The 21,227-nt window shown below is 37.0% G+C and overlaps 1 protein-coding gene across 1 annotated transcript in view; it reads left to right on the top strand.

Annotated features, from left to right (window-relative positions):
- VWA8 (von Willebrand factor A domain containing 8) overlaps positions 1-21,227 on the top strand; it is a gene marked incomplete at both ends in the record, with an annotated part of 186,826 nt that overhangs the window by 67,896 nt on the left and 97,703 nt on the right. The window contains 5 exons of the mRNA XM_080349876.1: positions 986-1,101; positions 1,988-2,094; positions 4,081-4,187; positions 7,392-7,463; positions 19,607-19,683. Of these exons, the coding sequence (XP_080206002.1) occupies positions 986-1,101; positions 1,988-2,094; positions 4,081-4,187; positions 7,392-7,463; positions 19,607-19,683 (479 nt within the window). The remainder of the gene's footprint in view (positions 1-985; positions 1,102-1,987; positions 2,095-4,080; positions 4,188-7,391; positions 7,464-19,606; positions 19,684-21,227) is intronic.

Raw genomic sequence — 21,227 nt, 5'->3', positions numbered from 1 at the left:
TTGGCAAATTTCAGGATTTTTTCCTATTGAAACAGCATAATATATTAAGAAAATTGTAATGCAGTTAGAAATCATTTATATGAACCAAACCAAAATGTTTTTTAATTACCTAATTAAAATATTTCACTTGACCTGGGCAAAGCATGGCGTGACTTATCAGATCACAGTCATTGTTGTGTGTTTCCTGCTAAAATAAGGAACCTATTTGTATTAGATCCCTTCATCCGGTAGGTATAATTATAGAATGATTTCGTTCTCAGTCCTTATAGCTCTCTTTATGTATGTGGTCACTTGTTTTGGGGTCTTGTTTGTTTGGTTTTTTTTAAACGCTGCTATATTTGTTTGAGGTCTGCCTTCCCAGGCGTTGAACCGTTCTTGTAACTCTTTGCTGAACCGTGTCCAGATTTTAGCATTTATTTTAACATGTGGACAACAGAAAAGGACGCGGTGTTCCAGTCCCGGCCCGCCCCGACGGCGTGTGCTGAGGTGATACAATCTCCCTACTGCTGCCCAGGGTTGGCTTGTTTGTACGGCCAAGAATCCTGCCAGACCCTCTTGCCAGAGCATGACATGTGCAGCTCGTATTAAGTTTGCGAAGAGCAGACTAGTTTTCAGGACATTGATCCATTTACAGCGGCTGACCTCCTTGTTATTGTTAATAGCGCTTAGTGTTAGGTTTTACACAGCTAATAAAATTCAGTTATCAGCACATTTTTCTTCCTGTTGCTTGTCAAGTGAAATCAAAAGGCTGATCATGATGACATCATGATTTCCATGGCAGTGAATTGCTGCAACAAATACAGAATTACAAGCTTGTGGATTAAAAATCACAGGCTGCTGTAGGAGGCAGAAAGCACCTAGGATTTAGGAGAAAAGTTGAAATAATTCCTTTTGGGTTACTTTTCTCTCATGACTTGTTCAGTTCTAATCCCTGAAATCCAGTCCCAGAGATCAAATAATTAAACTACCTTGTATTTTTTTACAGGCACAGTCACTGGCTTCATCTTTATCTACTCGACAACTATTGCGAATTTGTCGTCGACTGTCACAACATCCAGATGAAAGCCTTTACTATGCTATTAATAAAGCCTGCCTTTCCAGGTAGAGATAATAGTTTTGGTGGATGTTCTAGAGCTGCTCGGTCAGTTGCTAACATGCAAGAAAGCTTTAAATGCATTTTAGTAGATAATACAATTGCTGCCTTGCTCCTTAGAGTCTGTCATTTCTTTAGTTGTAGTTCTGTGGTATCCTCAGACTTAGGAGATAAGTAGAAATGACTTTGTACTTATCTTTATGAAGATATTTCATGACATTATATATATTAGGTCACCATTATCAGCTTTACTTCACTGTCTCAAAACATGCGAAGCAGAGTTATATTATTGTGTAGGATGACTAGATGTTTGGTGAAGGCTATATCTAGAAAAGTTGTGAGCATCTAGAGGTTGGTGTGTTTGGGGTTTTTTTGTTTGTGGGTTTGTTGTTTGTTTGTTTGTTTTTTTTCAAAAGAAAGCAATCAGTTATCAAAAGGTCTGGAAAACTGAATGGGCTGAGGTCTGGAAACCTCAGAGGTCACTCTTTCTCTTTGGAACCTGGGGCCCGAGTGAACTGAGTATTTCCAGATAAAAGGTATTTCCAAAAAAACCCATTCTGTCTATTGTAGTTCTTACTAGCAGTGAAATGAGGACATTTCATACTTCCAGTCCTGATCCATTCTACTTCACAAACCTGTTGCAATGTTAGAAAGCACTGAAGACTTTTAAAATAGCCACACACCCACAAATGTAGTTCCTTGCCTATGGAAGAAGCTCAGTTTCTCTCCGTAGGGATAGGTGAAATGTTGAAGACTATTTGAGTGTGAAAGGAATAGACATTCAGGGTTTAGAGTCCGAGTAAAGCTTCATACTGATTTTAGATTACAGAAAATACTGAAATCTTAAAAAAAAATCCTTATACTACAACTTCCCTATTATTTTTCTTCGTTTAGGTTTTTACCAAACCTTGCCAGATCAGCTTTACATAAAAATCTGCAGGATTTTGGTATTGAAACAAGACCAGATGACATAAAGAAGCAAGAGGAAAAGGATTACACATGTAAGCTTCTGTCATCTTTGTGCTGCTCTTCATGAATATTGCTTGAGCATATAAAGGTGTATTAATTATCCTCAAAATTAAATGTAGTTTGATCCCTTTGACTTTATTCTGTCAGAGTGCAGGTGCTGCTCTCAGTGTATTGATACTTTTGCATTGTCTGCTATATTTCCAGATCATGGACTTTTGTTCTCCATCATGTTTAAGTGTTTTGCAGTCTATAAGATCCATGGCTTTAGGCATTCTCGGACTGCCTTTTTTATTTGTTTATTTTCCTCATCACTGTTAACTACTCTTCTCTACAGTTACAGCCTTGTTTTGATCTTAATATTTCTCTGCTCTGTTTCTTCCCATTGCTTCTTTCTGTCCACTGTTAAAATCAGCCTTTTTCTCGTTGAGAATCTTGTAAAAGTCTTGGGTTATGTTTTGCTTTCATTGTGGCACATACTTCTTTCTTAGTTTCCCTTCTTTTTGTTCTCTTTAAATTGCCGTGGTTGTTACATGTCGCCTTTAGCAAGCAGGTCTTTGGTTTTTTTACCTCATTTAACTTGTACTTGTTTGCAGTAGCCTCCAGTGCTACGCATATATTTCTGCTTCTGCCATTTTTCTCACTCCTGCTTTCTCATTCTGCTGTGACCCCTGGTCTTCATGCTGTCTGTCTTTTCATATCTTTTGTCAGGCAGCACACTTTGAGCAATTTGCTATTTTTCATTCACTAAGATTTTCTTTATTCTATTTCACCAGTGTTATCGCTGCTGTCATTCTTCTGTATATTTATTCTCAGTTCTCTGATGTATTTTACTGCTAGATCTTTGCAGTATTAAATACTTTTTTGGTTTTAATTAATGAATTCTGGTTTTGGAGATTTTATTTATATGTGTATGTATATGCAAATATAGATATAGATATATTAGAGTATCCATTACATACAGGCATACATATGTCTATATACACATACATACATATGTCTCTCTCTATATATACATATGCAGCCATCCATGTATTATTATATCTGTATTTGCATTTTTGTATATATAAAAACTATATATATAAAATAATTTGAACTCTGTCTGGTTGTATGTGGCTACTTGCTTACCATTCTTTTTTTAATCTGGACACATCCCTTGAATTTTCTTTATGTTTCTCTGTTTTGTGGCATAAAGATATAATCATACAAATAATAGATGAACAATTAAAAACATCTGTCTTGAAGTTAGGGGGTTTTTTTCAGTTTCACACCATATCAGATTAAGAAATTCATGGCAAAAAATATTACTATTTTTATTGCACAATATTATTATTTACACTTAGCTTTTGTTTTCCTAAGGACAGAATTTGTGGTTCTATTGATCAAAGATATTTTTCTAATGTACTTTTTCTTTCAGAGCTGTATTTGAAGGTCATTTCAATGAACACAAATTTAACCAGTTTTCACCAAAATGATGAAAGTGTCCATATTCTGGCATTAACCCATTTGAGCAAAAATGCAGTGCTGGAAGGGAGAATCAACAGTGACTCTGCTGTTGTGGGTTGGTCCTGGTTCTCAGACAAGGACCCACACAGCTGCTCACTCACTCCCCAATGGGACAGGGAGAAACAACAGGGAGGATGAGAGTGAGAAGACCTGTGGGTTGAGGAAATGTAACCAAACAATATTAGTGATATTCCAATAATGTGAGCAAGAAATCAAACCAAAAGAGCAGCAACATCTTCTAGTGTTTCTTATGGTACTTTTCCCATTCCCCTATTCATCATTTATGGTAACAGCCTTCTTTGCAATTTTAAAGGGAATTCAAATTCGTAATAATGCAACCTCTTGTTAACACAGATTCTTCCAAGCATTCTCATTCTTTAGATAGAAATAATTTACTGCAACCCACAGCCTTGTTAAAATTTGTAAATCATCACTCAGGTGTTGAGGATTGATTGCTTGTCCGTCCAGAGGATGCTGTTAGTGATGCATTTCCTTGTTTCCTGAAAAATGTCTAGGTGAAATAAAGGATGGGATTCTGAAGATCGGGTCTGTGACAATGCCGATTTATAACTCAACCGAGAAAATGAAAGTGCCTGATGTTTTGTTTTATGAAAATGCACAAGTAAGTATGAATCTTTGGCTTCCAGGGTAGAAAAGGTTTGTTACATTTGTACTGATGTGCATGCTCGTATGTATTAAATAATTTACTAACTAAATTTTAAGGGTGTATTTCTGAAGTAGTTTCTTCAGGTTAAAATTCATCTCACAGGATCTGATGCTTGTTTCAGATGTGTCTTCGCCATCCTTTTGTGAATAAATTTCAACAATCCTGTTGAACTTTCATGAAATATGAAGTAATAGCAACTGAAACTGAATTTTATTTTGAATGCTTTGATCACATGTGTTGAGCGATTTTTTTTTTTCTTTTTCTTTTTTTTTACTGCTGCTGGATTGATCCTCTCTTAAGGTTGGATTATTGATTCCATCCTGAGACCCTGTTTTACAGGCTTGTCACATGAAGTTGTACCTGCCTTTAATTAGAGTTAACACTGCATGTTTGAAAAGCAAAGCGAGGAGTAACTAGTTATTAGTTAACTGCTTATAAATTATTTCTTAAAATTAGTTTAGCTTATTATTTAGTCATTAGTATGAATCATATTAATTAATTCATAGTAGTGAAGAGTAAGAGTAATTAGTGAACACAAAAAAAGTGAAGGGCTTGGTGACTGTGGTTGTTTTGGGTTGGTGACTGTGGTTGTTTTGGGTTTTGTTTCTTCCTACCCTTTTGCAGATGCAGGTGTGCTGCAACTTCTTTCTCCATCTAACCTGGAAGCCTCAAAACTGTCAGACAAGGGCAAGAGAATTACCCTCCGAGTTGCCTCTAGAATATTTTGCCACTGAAGTGCAAAACTAATAGTGTGATCTTAGGAAATATTGTTCTTTCAGGGACCAGGTGTGGGTTTGCTTGCTTTTCCTTTCTTTTTTCCTCTCTCACTTGTAATTTCTCCAAAGAAAGGCTTATGCTATATGAGTATCACCTACTGAAGGTGATGACAGGCTGGGCAAGGCGAACAGATGACAGTCTTCTTCATCTTCCCCACTAACATTTCATGTGAGGTTTTGTTCTGTATTGCCATTTTGGTAAAATATTTAAGTTGGGTCTGTTGGAAACAAAAGCCTGAGTGTTGCTAGGACGTATACCTGCATTGCTTTTTCCACCTTCTTGCTTATAGCTTCAGAAAACTCTACACAACCTGTGTTCAGATATTATGCATCTTTATTTAGGCAACATCTGTTAAAAATGCTTCAGAGAATGAACTGTTCTGTATCTGTCCCTGGTAACTGTGCACTCTGAATGCTGAATGAAACAACTACCAAATACCAGTCGGGATAACTGTTCCCATTTCTAAATGAATTCTACTCTTGTTTTCTGTGTTGCTAGTTTGTAGTTTGGTCATTCAAGTGCTGTAATCATCGTTGAGCAAAACCTGCTGGAGGACAAATTTGATTTATGAGTCTAGCGCAATACTTCCTCTCTACTATCTAAAAATTACAGAAATGAACCAAAACAGAGAAAAAAACCATATCCTCAGCTCTCTGCAGTGCTGCACAGTGTAATTAAATAAATAGTTTTTGCTTCTGTGTGTTTGGTCTTGAAACATTTTATGTTCTAGTGGAATTTGGCATTGCTGTGGAACATTGCTGTTGGTCTACAAGTGACACAGAGATGGAGACAGTTTTAGGTGTTATGTCAAATGCCAGCTTTAGGCCAGGCTTTGGGGAACACAGACTGTTAAAGTCGATGCAATATTGATGTGTCTAGGTACAAGTCCTTTGGTAAATAGTTAATCTAAAATGTCTGCGTGCATCTTAATACAACGCTAATTTAGATCCTGATGCAAATTTTTAAAAAGTATCAATACAGAGTTTCTCTTGTGGGAAAGCTGTTCTGCAGGGAAACTGTAATGTACACATATTTGTGTGATTCAGGATGGAAGAAGTAGTCATCAGAAGGAAGCATTCGTGCCTTAGCAATAAAATAAAAAATGTAGTGAGTGTTTGTGGTAAAACTGACTTCCTAGGATTTACGCTGTATCTGGTCAGTTATTCTCATCAGTTATAAAGTTCCTGTGTGTATACATGCCAGAAAATACAGTAATTTGCCTTGAAGTTCTCTCCTTAAATTGTGTATTGAGTATTCAGTAGTCTTTTGACGTGCTTGGTTAGGATTCTGTGGTATTAAGCTGTGTTTACAAGAGTTTCTTTCCCCACCCTCTGCCTCTGTTCTGTAGAGATCTGAAAACCTAAAACATCTTTCACGCCGTTAGAAACTGAGCATTTCTATGCTCAGAAATACAGGGAATCTATTGATTTTTCTTTTCTTTTTTTTTTTTTTAAAGATCAAGTACTAGAGATAAGATGATAATGTGAAAAAATATATATGTTTATCTAAACGCAAGCATTAATTTCTCTAAGTCGGTTGTCTGACCTACTTACAGATGACCTGTTTTTACCAGATACAGTGGAGAAATATGCACGACTATTGTGGGTAAAGTAGTCTGCATTGCCACATTATCCTTTAATCCTTTAATCCTTTTAAACAAATTATTTGTGAGAAGCAAGATAAGGTTAAATGATGTACAGCGTGTGTTACTTTTTATGTTATCGTATATATGTAAAATACACCTCAAGCACTTTGGCTTCAATTAGGCAGTCTAGTTTAGAAAACACATAATAAACACTTTCAGACTTGAACTTGCATTTTCCTGGTTTTGTTTTCCTTGAAAAAGAGCTTGATTAGAATAGAAAAATGTGTTTGTCATTAAGCTAGACCTGTTGTTTAATAAAATAAATGTGTATAATTTACATATTAATGTCAGCTGCCTTTTATTGCCTTGGTTTGGTTTCTGTAAAGTCCTACCTGCTTCCTCACAGTACAATTGCTGGAAAATTGTCATACACTTATTAATGTGGAAGTTCTTGCAGTCTGGGTGACAAGCATTCAACTAGGCTAAAATGAAATGCATTAGGAGTGAATACAGAAAATTCTGTATATTTAGGGAAATCAGACACCCACAGTCCGTTGCAGCAGAGGAAATACATAAGGAGAGTCAATATTTTTGTTTCATTGTTTTAGTCTCTGGATAGATTGCCTCTGCTATTATTGGCTGAGAGACTCTTGGTATGAAATTAATAGCTGGAAGCATAAAATGCAAAAAATTTTGGCCCCAGATCCTGAAAGTTCCAGTTGTACTGCTGTCATTAGTGAATGTATAAATTTGAGAGTATAAACACAGGGGTGAAAATTGTGCTTTTGTTTCTGTAGCACATGATGGTAATGGAAGATATGCTCAAGGACTTTCTGCTGGGAGAACATCTTCTTTTAGTTGGCAATCAGGTGAGTTAAACATCTCTTAAAATGCATGGAACAAACTCATTAATTAATAATGAAATTAAATCTCTTTTTTTCTTCATTGAAATTACATTCATTTGTACTACTGAGCCAATTTTTTGTTTCTTTATCTAGTAGTGTCCATGGGTTTTATGGGCACATGAGTGAAAAATGTAAATGCCTTAAATGTCTTTTTAAAATACTATCAGAGTAAAAAGTCAAAACATTAGTAGTTATATGTAACATCATTATGATTAAAATCTTCAGTTAATAGTTTTGGATATTCTTTGTGGCTATATATCAAACCTTTCCTTTAAAATGGCCAGTGGTACATAAGAGGTGTACATATAAGTATTATCTAAATCTTACTTATTGATAGCAAAGTACCAGTGTTGTCTAGAAGAGATAGATTTTCTTTTTTCTTTTGTTAATATCTTTGTTGATGGAGACTTTTATTAGTGAGATCATTGGGGTTGTTGTGTTCTTTTAATTGGTCTTTGCTGTTTCATGACTCTGTATAATAGTTTATAAGCTCCCCAAGATGAGATATGGGCAGATACAGGTATGTTTGAAAGTCTTTGTTTTTCACAACCAGCCTAAACTATTACTGGAACTGTGAGGTTACTTGAACAGAATTATACACTTTGCTAGTTAGCTCTGTAAAAAAAGAGAGCTTTTGTTATTATTTCTGTCATACTTCCCAAGCTACCAGGTTGTTTTTTCCTCATAAAGTAAATCTCCCTTTGGTTTGGCTTTCCCATAGCAAGGATACAATCATTTTCTAGCAGATGTTTCTCCTTATGTTTTGCAATAGCCTTTGGAAAAAGTCATAACACAAAACACTAATGGTTTAACCTACGTGACAAGAAATATAAAATGCTAATTGTTATTAATGTGCATATGTTAAAATGTCAGCGTACAGTTTTATACAGCCTCTTCAATTTAGAGTCGTTGTTAACAGCTTGAATTTACAGAGATCCTGTCCTTGAAAACTTTGTAGACTTTTGCCAGATGATGCCAGCTTCTCCCAAAAGGCTTCATCTGTTCATAAATAGAAATTAATCTATTTTAGAAATTAAATAAGATCTAGTTTTTCTATTTCATACATAGTGCTCTCTGTGTCATCTTCTGAGTTGGTATTGCAAGTGTTACATAGTACAGGTTGCCTGCAGGACCTGCTGTGAGGGATCAGCAAAAGTGGGCTGCTCCACAGGGGAACAGAGGCAGGGACGGTGTTCTTAATGAGGAGGTCCACAGTCATACAGTGGCCAACGAAGATCTGGGGAAAAGAGCCATGCTCAGCCAAGTGCTCAGTGGCTGCCAAAACCAGTCTGAGATCAAGCTGGGAAGTCAAGTCAGCAGGTCCAAGCTGGGCTCAGCAAGGTACAGGGCCAGGCACAGCATCGCTGCAGTGGAGGTTGGGAAGGAACCCAGGAAAGCTCCCGAGTGTCAGTGCAGCTCCCAAGCTGTGGGGGGCAAAGGGGTCCCCAGGAGGCAGCTCTACCACCTCAGAGCTGACCTTCAGCACAGGCAAGTGAAAAACCAAGGTGAGGGGGAAGAGCTTGCAGAGCCCAGTGGTACACTCAAGGCCCTGACATGTGCTTTGTATGTTCTACCAATTTGGCAAAAAAATTTGAAGACTATGCGATCACCATTTCTAGAGTGTAAGGTACTTTCCCAGCAGTGGTATAGTCATCTTTAATAATTTAATGTGTGCCACATTTTCTCCAAGCTTATGAAACTCTAATTGGAGACAGTTTTAAAAGATGTAACTGGGTTGAAGTATTGGAACGTATTGCTTTTATTCTAGACATCAGCTCAGCTGTACCGTTAAGTTGGAAAATTGTTTGATTTGCTGTGATTTGTCTTTGGCAAATCAGTAATACAGGTTTTGTTTTTAAGTGCTAACATACTTTCTGACTGCTTCCAGGTTTATTCTTTACTAATTTGTTCCACTGTTTTTATGTGTGACTAAGGAAAGGCCAACTGGCCTATTCTTTTTGAAATACTATTTTTTTAAGTTTGAGCAATGTAGATGCCATTCTGAAGTCTTTTAGGACCACACTGATCATCCTTCAGTTTTCAGGGATAGTTACTAATGATTTAGAAACTACTTGGCTTATTCCTTAAATATATGACTGTAAATTACTACAGCATGTGATGAATCCTGTTCCAGTATTTTAAAGCAACCATATTACCTCAATATACTTTATACCATATATGCAGATACCTTCCCATTGAAGATATTAGTGTTTAAAGCCTCTTTTTTTTTTAAGCAAGTGATTAAAATATTATCTTTCACTGTTCAGCTACTTTAACAGCCCAGTTTGTAATAAGAAGGTAGAGTTTTATGATTGTTTGATACATGTATCAGTGTATACCTGTGTTTTGCATTTGGAAGAAACAGATAATGTTTTTGTGTGGACATATGACGTGCTGTTTTGAGTTCCTTTCTGTTGTACTTTCTGTTGGTGAATGAGTGAATCATTGAAATCCCATGTAAATAACTGACAATTCAATTACTCTGAACCTGGGTATGTAAAAATGTATGATTAACATCCCTTTTGATGCCAGTGTCATTTCCTAGATATTTAAATGAGTTGGCATATACTTTAGAATATAATGTGGTCCATCAAAACGATGACTGTATAAGTTAGTGTCTCCTTTCAACTGTGCTTGAATGTGCAAGGCTTGACCTGTAGTCTTTCTTTTGGAGACTAGATTTGGTTTTGATGGGTTGAGTGGATTCGGTTTTCTGCTTTTCCATCTTTGTTTTCATAACATATGTATGCACACAAATTTTATATTAGCTTAAATCTGTTCTCATTATTTCAAAGCCTGCAGATTTCGTCTCTTCTGTGTGTTCATTTTAATTAGAGCTGTCTGGTGACAGTCCTTTTACCAAGACTGATTTCAACATTTGAGCTTTGACGATCAGTATTTGAAATTCAGTAAATTGAAATTAGATTATTTTGGGTGTTAGGGACTGGCTTTGTTAATGAAACCGAGGAGATGTTGAAGACAACTGTTAGATACCAACACATATTTTAGGAATGTTCGGCTTCTGAACCAAACTACTTTATAACCTACTTAATTCATGTGTGTTCCCTGATGCTTATAAGGCCCAGGATTTCACAGCATAATTGTATTACATGAAATATGGCTTTGTGTAACTATTTGCTTACATTGGTTGTTGATTTATTTTGGATGCTAACTGGAATGTGCTTCCATTTCATATATAAGCGAACAAGTTTCTTCAGGTCCTTGGGAAAGGCAGTGGAAATATATGAATTTTCAGCCATGAAATAGCTTCCAAGTGAAGGAAATGCTGGTATTTTGAAGGTGGCTTCTGGTATCGCTTCATAGAGGAACCCATAGTCTTAGCGTGAATGAGACCATCCATATTTTCTCAAAGCAGCTCTAAAGCAGCTTCTTCCTTGGCTGAGCATGGCCAGCTATTTTATGACTCGCAAAGCAACAGGTAAACATCACCAAGAGTCCTGGTTAGTAAAGGTTACTTATTCCAAACTTTAGTTATTACATATAGCTCTTAGAGCTGCTCACATGTTTAATGAGGCAAACTGGAGTATTTATTCTTACTACCAAGGAAAATGTTTAGGCTGTGTTTTTGGAAGAATTTTCCTGATGGACATTGTGCAGGTTCTGGATTGGCCACTACTTGTTATCTTTTACTGTTTCCTTCAATTCCTGTCTTTGGCAAATAGGAGAGAAACTATGCTAATAAATAGAATTTATATATGTGGAAAAGTGTGAAAAATAGCAGTGGCTAAAACACTTTTATTTTGTCTCACAATTTTAATTTTTACTTAAAATATTTCGCAAATTGTTGCATTTGGACGTTGTGTAAAGAGAGCTGTTGGATGTTTACACCTTTATTGGTCATAGGTGAAGTCTTGGCAAACATCAGCTGGCTCCGAAGATACTAAACAAAATATTCATAGTTATAAGGGATTTGTGGATTTCTGCAGAGATGGAGGGCTCACAGCCTTGTCACTTCTGAATTATTTTATAGCCCTGAAGTTCTAAAAACCTAACCACCTGTTAAACAAAGTTCAGGTATTTTATTTGGCGTTATTTTGTTGCCATAATTTATAGTATGAGCTGTTCAGATAGCTGATGTTGTAAATTCAAGAGGTTCTGTCTTAGCAATGAATCCTGAACGTTTCTGGTTTTAGGACAGAGTTGGCGTACAGGAAGTATTTAATAACAAGTAGCTTTCATTTTGCCTTTTGAAGTTACTCTATTTTCATCCATTGTATAAGTATGGCATAACTATAGATATTGTAAATATGAGTATAGAATGTATATAGCTTTAAAATACACTTCTACCATGATCTATCATGAGTTACCTAAACAGAACAGTTGTGATTCTGTTTATAATAGCAGGACACATGCAGCTTGTACCAGGTCCAGGAGCTGTGTGATGCCTTGAGAACGGTATGTGATCTCTGGCCATGTCTTCATTAATGCTTCACTAGCCCTCATCCATTCCATATGTGTCTTTTGAAATAATACATGTATTTTATTTTCAAGTTTCAATATGTACAGCCAATATTCTTAGGTGCATTTTGGTCAGTGTGTGCCTCTCTGCTTGACTGTACCTTGTCAGCTTTGGCACACGGTGCTTGGCCTTCTACACTTAGATCATCTTTTACAGGCCTTATACCGTTTACAAAGTGTAGAACACAGCAATGAAAGGTGGCTGAGTGGACATTAACAGCCCATATAGTATAAACGTTACCAAAATTATGAGGAACATTCTCTTTGTTAATATTCCTGCAGAGGAAATGCAACACGCATTGGGACACCTCATGTTCATCCGGACCATTCCCTATTTGTCATCTTTTGCTTGTTCTTATATTTCCAGAATTTTCAGTTTCTCTTTTGTCTGGTAGTTTGTCCTGGCTTGACTGAAAATGAGCTATTTTTCTTCATTAAGTTAGAAACCTTTCTTTTTCATAGCTAGCACAGTCATTATTTGGACTTAGTTTGAGAACAAGAGATAACACCAGCACACAGTCAATGTTTTTAATTGCTCTGGTCTGAGAGCCAAAGACATTCTGAGTGCTCTGCCCACAGGTGTGGGGCATCGAGGAAGGGGGGCATGGATGGGACAGAGCTTGACTGGCATCCAGACTGGTCAGTAAAAGTGTTCCATCCCATTAGCATCATGCTTCATATTTAAGGAGAGCTGGGATCTTCTGGGCTCTCTCTCGTTTCTTCACCTTCTCAACTCTTTCTGTTGGGGCCAGGGGAGTTCTGTTTGGGATGTTTAGTTTGGCCTTTTGCCATTTTGCAGAGGCCTCTGGGCCTTTCTGCCTTTTTTCCTTACATTCTGTGATTCTGTGATCAGCTCTTCAGGACTAAGTGCTGCTTCCTGGGCCTGGCTGCTCAGCGTGGATGGAGTTTGTGAGGAATTGCGTTGAGTATCTTTTATATTCTATTTCTGTTATATATATATATTTACTAGTAGTGTATAAGTATTTCGTTATTTTATTAAGCTGTGTTTATCTCAGTCCAAGTTTCTCCCGTCCTTTTCAATTCTCTCCCCTATTTGGGAGGTGGGGAGGTGGGTGGGTGAGCAGCTATCATGCTTGTATTGCTAGCTCAGGTTAAACCACGACATAGTTATCTTAATTGGCAACCCTTATGGTTATTTCTAAGTATTTGGTACTGGCTGATCTACCCAGTGAAATATCTGTGTTACCAGTATCCCTCCTGCTTTTACGGTAGATTACTTAATAAGGAAGAACTACTTGGAAAAAAAAACAAAAACCAAAAACCAAACAAACCTCAAATGTATTTCTTCTATTCAACAATTATTATTAAGGCTTAATGGACGCTGGAATTACACATTTTTTCTGGCTTTCCTGTTGCTTATGTTCTCTTTTCAACAAGAAAGACAAAGTTGATAATCAATAAGAACAATCAGAAATGCCATTCAATTACTGATTAAATTGCTGCTGAGTACAGAAAGCATGTAAATTTTGTCTTTCATTTGATGCTGTGGAATTTCAGACTGTAAAAATTGCTCCCCCTCTACTTCCCCATGTACAAAGTACTTTGCAAGGTAAAAAACCACGCCTGTTCCCCAATAGCTTCCAGTCTAATTAGATGGTGTACAGATAAGGGAAAATCAGAAAGACTGCGAAGTAGAATAAGAATGAAAAATTCTATGAAGGTGCTAAATATTGTGATAAATAATTTGAAAGAAGATGATTACAAAATCTCTGGCAGCACTTAGTAAAAATGTTGATGTGAGCCCACAGTGAGTAGACTATCACAAATACATTAATGTAGTGGCCTTTTGGCACACTTGGTAATTTATTTCTTGATAGAAAAATGTATTTTCATCCTTTCTGCTGCCTTTCCTTAATTGAGAGAACTACTTAAATTAACTTTTGGGCTCCCATTAGGAATTTATTTTATTCTTAAAGAATTTAGTAGGACAAATGATTGAGTCTTTCTTAAAAGTATTTAAAGGGACATGCTTGAATAAATTTATCCTTCTAAAGTAATATTACTCTTCTTATCTCACTGTGAAATTGAATTAACTAGATACTGAGAGTGTAATAATATCAGTCACCAGAAAACTTGAAATAGCAAATGCTTGGCATTTTAACTTTTTTAGTAATAAAGGGCTTTGTTTTCCTTCTTCAACTGGTGTAAAATGGACAGCTTCCTCTGCAAAGCAAGAGGGTACTATCCTAAACCAAATTATTATTAAATCATTATTATTATTATTATTATTATTATTATTATGAGCATGAAGAAATTGAGTTGCAAATGAGCTAAATTGGGCCGAGTACTGTGATGGGGTTTTTTTAGCCTAAGAATTTCTATGTGACAGTTGTGGAAAACTTTGAAAATATTTCTTCTCTTTTACTTGCTACAGTCGTAACGGTGTGTGCATATATGAGAACAGGTTGTGCTCTTTAAACATGTCTCTGCTTATGTTGTTGCTTTCTGCCTTTACAAGTTATACCGAAGATCCAGAATAAAAAAAAAAAAAGAATCAAAGAATTGATTTCTCTTTCAGATGTTCCTTCCCACAGGTTCCTTGTATTGTAAATTTTTCATATGCTCCTCTGCGTTGAACCACAATTATCTTACCTCGCTGGAAATGTCAGGATTGTATTTAGCCTGACAGGGCTCTGGGTTGAAGGTCGTACTTAAATTCAGAAAAAGGCATCAACTCTACAAGCTTATCTAGACCTGTAGTCAGAGATGTATCCAAAGCATTTGATTCATTACTTCTATCAGGGAATAAGTTTATATGGTATTATGGTTAAATGTTATTATTTTACCACACCATAACTTTTGCATGCCCCAGATGATAAACTCAAAATAAAATAATGAGATCCTAAACCACAGAGCATTTGCTGTTGTGACCAATAAATACGTAGATTACAGCTGGGGCAAGGTTTAAATCACTGCTCTGTGACACTGTTTTCCCTTGTTGCTGACATCCAGGTGAGGCAGCAATAACAGGGGCTGTTGCAGGGATCCTCTGGTCTGGTGTCTGACGGTGACTTCTCCTCAACTACCACCGCGTGTTATTCACATTCGTTCCAGGCAGGGACCGATGAGTGTAATAACACCTGGAGCATTTAAGGGAGTTCTGGCTACGTGCTGCTTGTTGCTCTGGTGATGACAGTACATTTTTTCTAAAAATCAGAAATACATCCTCTGGGGTAAAAATAGCAACCTCAATCAAGATGTACGTAGTCACAGGAATGTGTCCAGGTGGGTTTTGAATGTCTCCAGAGAAGACACCACAGCCTCTCTGGGCAGCCTGTTCCAGTGCTCTGGCACACTCCAAGTAAAGAAGTTTCTCCTCATATTCAGATGGAACCTCCTGTGCTTCAGTCTGTGCCTGTTGCCCCTCATCCTGTTGTTGGGCACCACTGAAAAGAGTCTGGTCACATTCTCTTGGCATCCACCCTTGAGATATTTGTAAGCATATGCTAAAATTTAATGAAAAGTCAAGATTGTCTTTTATTCCCTAGTAATACACTTTTAAAATTAATTCTAAAATAAAATTTGCTAAGGTGAAAAAGTGATAAACTGCTTTTTTCACCAGTTTCAAAATTTGTTTCATTCTTCTGTAATGACACAGGTGCTCTGCTATGCGAATGGCTGGGTGCTGAAATGGAAAAGGGGTGATTGCAGCGGCTCAGCTGAAGAGCACAACATGGCAACTTCTTTAACTGCTTCAGTAGGACCTGCAAGTAATTTGAAAGAAAAGAAAAGTGAAGCAGCATGGCCTAGACTTTTTTTCTTTTTTCCTAATAGTGTCTTTTTATAAGGGGCAAACTCAAGTTCAAAATTTGGGTCCAGTTCTTTTAGACTAGAACTTTACTGACTTTAGCTGGGCTGTGCAGGAGAGAAATCTGTCCCCTACTGTAATAGCTGCATCCTGAATTGCAAAATGCCTCCTGGGACCTACAACAACCTTGTTTATATTTGAAACTGCAGTTACTGCTAGAAGATTAAGTCATTTTATCCCTGGTAACAAGTGTTTACAATGTCAGTTCGGAGAATTTTTAACTAAGGGATTATTTTGCTTTCTAATTGCATAATTTCCTCTTTGGTATTCATTAGTGCAGATATTTACTTCCCATTTTTCTATTTCAGTTGTCCCATATGTCTGATGAGATAAAAATTGTCTAATACTTGCTGTCTGAAATATTTTTATTCAGTTCAGCTGAAACACCAACACAGATGTTCTTTTCTCTCTAATTAGCATATGTTTATATTTGTTAAATTAAGTAACTGCAATAGTGCGTGTATAAATAACATACAGCAAGTGTTAATGGCAAAATGGTTTGTCCTCTGCATGGTATTTTAGACTGCAATAATTGCAGATTACATGAGATTAGAGTCCAGTTCAAGTTCAGCTCAGTCTTATAGTATGTACATATGAAAGGTAGTTCTGGTTCTTTCTGGTTCCGTAGCTGACTGCTGGCTCTGGGGGTGTCCCGAAGATCCAGTTTGATCTGTGGCACTGGGTATAGACTCAGGGGAAAGGAGGGTGACTTTGTTGCTGGTTTTGTCATTTCTTGGTTTTTAGGTACCAGTAACTCATTTCAGCTTTTTTAACATTTCTTGTCAATATGCAGATAACTAGCAGGCGTATTCTTTATCCCATGAAGGTCAAATGAATTTGGAATTAACCTACTTTTTTTTGGCCTTACATGAATGAATAGTACTTAAGGAATGAACTAATCCCAGATCTTTATTTTTTTTGCAGTTTTTTAATGGTGCTAAAGAGCCTTCTGAATAGCTTTGGTTCCTTCCTTCCTTTCTATTATATTGTTCCTTCTCAGCAGAGTAACTGAGACAAAGAGAAGTGGTAACTTGTCATGAAGGAGGAATGTGAAGGGATGGAATAAAAAAGCTTTGACTTGAACTTTGCTTCAGCTACTGTTGCTAGCCAAGGATTTTATGTGGTACACCACAGCCTCTCTGAAGGCACATAATGTACTCTCTGAAGCAGTTCAGTCTAGAAGTTGGGCAATGTTCACGTGCTTATAATAGCTAAAACCTGGTGGGAATGCCTTTTGGCTTTTAAATACTGCATGCACCTTTTAAAAAATGTATCGCATTCTGAAATTGAGATATACTTAAAATGAAATAAAAAGACATGGATGGAGAGCCTGGTGAGATGCACAAATGTAAATGAGGAAAAGGTGAGAGGCAGCTGTGGCACAGCTCCCCGTGACTTCAGTGTGTGACTTCGGTACCTGTGCTGTCTCCCTTCCCCTGTGGTGGTCCCCCTCCATTCTTGTGTCCTCTGAGCGTTCTCTCAGAAGTGAGGTGCGCTTCTCTTAATACACTTGGTGATAACAGCACGGATAGAAATATGCAAAACCAGCTGTTTGGTCATATTTCTATTGAAATGTGAGAGAGCAAAGGACATCTAGCACTGTTACTTTGTAGTTGGTAAAATATCCTTCTCAGGCATAATTTTAAGCATCCATCATAAACATAAAACCCACACGGGCTTTCCATTAAAGCACATGAAAGCCTTTTTTTTTTAAATTACAGTAACCATTGTGTTTGATATTAAATATGTCTTACATTGATGCAGTGTGTTGATCTGTTTCTTCATATTTGTACTTGCCACAGCTGGCTGGAGTCCCGCTCTGCAGACAAAGGGCTCTGCAGTCCCCTCAGGACTGGCACAGAAAACTGCATGCTCACATCAGCCCCGTCATCTTTAGCTCTCTTAGGAAAAGTAAAGGAAGCTGCTTTCAGCATGAGTGTTTTGTGCTTGACTTTAGACCTATTCCTGTTTATTCACCCATTTATGACTTCAGGTTTCTGACTGCAAGGGTTAGGAAATATATGGGAATAAAGTTGTGTGTATGCACTACTAGAGGATTCTTGCCCTGTTTCTGGTTACTTTTGGTGTCTCTGGTGCAATTCCTGAAGTTGCATATTTCGTCCCAAATGGGTATGTTCTCTAAGAAGAATCAGCACAGTTTATCTCCTCTTTCAAAGCCATGGAGAACTGTGTTTCCAGTGACAGTTTTCAGAAATGACTGGTGATAGATGTTAAGAGTGTTGCAGCTTCTTACTACTTCTATGTGTAGAGCTGTAGATTCTTTTGAAGAAGCAGATGGAAGAAGGTTTGTGACGAGGTGTGTGGCTGAGCACTAACTTAAGTTGGCTTTCCTGTGTTGGAGTCGAGTCTTCAGTAGAATCTAGGTAGTTCTATTTTTGTCAGCTCTGTGGTATTTTTTCCTCTGCTCTCGTGGTGAGAACTCTCCTTCCGTGATTTCAACTGCTACCCATATGCATACGATTCTCCATTCTCATAAATGTAGTCAGATGAGAGCATGTGGTTCCATTTTGAGAAGCCTAAACAGTTTGCAGTTCTGCAGCTGGCAGTTCCCATCTTTCAGCTAGAACTTGCAGTTGTAAATGTCACAACTTGCAGCTCTTGGTGCTCCTATTCTGTTTCATCACTAAGAGAAAGAGATGAGTGAGTCTCAAGTTGGTTTAATCTAATCTCTTTAATCTTTCTGTGGTTATATTTATCTGCTTTACTTTACATTGATGTGGACTACTAGATGTGCTGTTGCAGTCAGAGTGAGAATCTCAGCAGAGGGACGATGTCTTGTCAAACAGCTTTTGGCTGTGTTACGATTAACTTTTCTTTCTACTGATTCTTTTTCCTCAGTAACCATTGGCAAACTCACTGTCATTCTGAGCTCCTAAGTCCACAGCCATGTCCTTGCAGGAGGGATATGAATTTCTGCATCTGAACTGTCACCTTGGTCTGCATCTATGTTAGCATTTAAACCTGATCAGGAATGTACTTTTGAAGGGTATCTCCTTACTGCAGTTTAATACATGGTCAAGGGACGCGTGACCTGGATTATTTTAGGATGAGACTAAAGTGGAGGGTGTTCTCCAGCTGCACAGCTAATTCATGCCCTCTGCTGATTCCTTTCATGGAACCAATCTAGTCCTGGGCTGAGGTACCAACTCCTGTACCACTTGGACAGGACCCACTGGAGTGTCAGCAACACCCGATTCACTCCATAAATCCACTGTTATCGTTCTGCACAGCTCGCTAATTAATGCAGACATCCTGCAATAGGAGAGTGATAGATCACTTTGATCTCCAGCCCAATTCTGATTCCGTCTGGGCCTTTTTTTGGTAACTCCAGTGGAATGGGATTAGCCCATATTACCAAGACAATGCTCCAATTCCACGAGACAGTTACAGGATGTTTCCTATGACTACCAAGAATTATCTTTTCCTATTAAGTGCAAGCAACCTCCTAACATGCACAGCCTCACAATACCTTTGTGAAAAAAAATTGTATTAGTTAAAATGATGCGTTGGCATGTGTGACGTAACTGTAGGGCTGCAATCCTATTTCTGTTTATTCCTAGTAAGACAGGTAAGTATTTTGTAAATACATACATATATATGTACAATATATAACATGAAATTGTGTTCAGAATTGCTTGAATGTGGATTGAAATTGTATGTGCCTATAAAGGACTATGGAGAGTATTTTAACAGTTTTGGAAAGTTGTCGTTTCTTTGTTTGTAACTCTTAAATATGTACATCTATATTATGTCTTAATATTATATTTATTTATTGCAGGGTGTTGGGAAAAACAAGATTGTTGACAGATTCCTTCACCTTTTAAACAGACCCAGAGAGTATTTACAACTGCATAGGTAAGAATGTGTGACTTTTCCATATTTTGTGTTTAGAATCTGATTTCCCATGTTTTAAAACTCATGTTTCTGAAGTTTAATTTATACTTTTTGTTTGAATGAATACCCTATTATGGTAGGTGGCACACAGACCACAGGAATGTATCCATTTTATAGGCAGAGACAATAAGCTGATAGGTGGAGGAGGTAGAACAAGAGTCTAATGTGATCACATTGCTTAACTCAAGAGGAAGTAGAAGTCAAACCATACTGATGTTAAACCATGCTCAAGAAGAGAGTAATGTTTTGGTGTAATTTCTGGAGAGATTTCCCTAAGCATGAGGTACCATGTGAGGGAAAAAGTTCAAAGGTACTTATTTAAATGTATCACTCATTAGAAAAGAAACATTTTACATAGTAAAGGCTTTTGGATTTTGTTTGTTTGTTTAGATTTTGGTGTTTTGTTAGTGCTGTTTGGAGGGTTTTTTTGGCTTTTTTGTTGTTGTTGTTGGTTTTGTTTTTGGTTTTTTCCTTTGGCACTTCTGCTAAGCATGTGTATTTCTTCCCCATAAACATATTTGTATAGGAAATCAGTATCTTTTTTATGTGCAAGCTAAAAAGTGGACTTTATAGAGACTTTTAAAAGACTTTAGAGACTCTTTAAAGACAACATACCAATTGAAAACAATTCAAAACCTGAAATAACATGGAATTATCTGCCTGGTTCTTTATGACATGAACTTTAAATCAAGAAATTGAAATAAAGACTGGAAATGTCTAGAAACATCAGTTTCAATTAAACCTCATCCTTTTTCAGCTTCATTCCTAATCTTTACCTCTCTGCCTTCAGCTTCCTAGCTTTATCATCCTATCTCTTTCCATAATCACTGTTTTTTAAATAGTGCTAATAAAAATGTACACTTTGACATTTTCCCCTTTAACAGCACAGTCTCTGTAATGCTTTCCCAGCTTTTTGGCTTCAAATATATTGTCCTTTTATTCCTGATACTTGGATAGCTCTAGCTCATCACTTTTCTATTGCCGTTTTCTTTGGTACTTTTCCTCTTCTAGACTTCCATCACATCTTCCCTAAATAACACTTTTGCGACCTGCTACTTTCAGCTTTGTGTTAACTTTCCTGCAATCTTCTCTACTTGGAGCAGCCACCCTCTCCTTCTGGATAACACACACTAGCATTTTTGCAAATCCCAATTCTTTCACAAAATACTACAGTGTTTCTGTCATTCAGAGTCTGTGTTATGGAAAAACTGTTCTTTAATGAGGTGTGGTCAGACAGAACAGTACTTTAACATAAATTCAGATAGCTCAGGAGAACATTGTATATGTAAGATATTTGGGTTGATGATCAATATGTAGAATGTACATGCTAGTTGTTGCATCTCTAAGAAAAAAAATGTGCCTTTTTTGTCTAGTCAAAAACTTCTATAGGCTCTGTAAAGTACTGTTCATAGTTAACATGCTTCTAGAGAAAGAATTGTGTAGAAAATGCTGAGTAGTCCTATCAAGTTCTACAAAAATAATTCCTGAATATAGAAAACGAAGAA

This window comes from Nesoenas mayeri (genome assembly GCF_963082525.1).
Source record: "Nesoenas mayeri genome assembly, chromosome: 1".
NCBI lineage: Eukaryota > Metazoa > Chordata > Aves > Columbiformes > Columbidae > Nesoenas > Nesoenas mayeri.
Note: the sequence above shows the minus strand (reverse complement) of the source record. Positions and strands in the feature narration are given on the sequence as shown.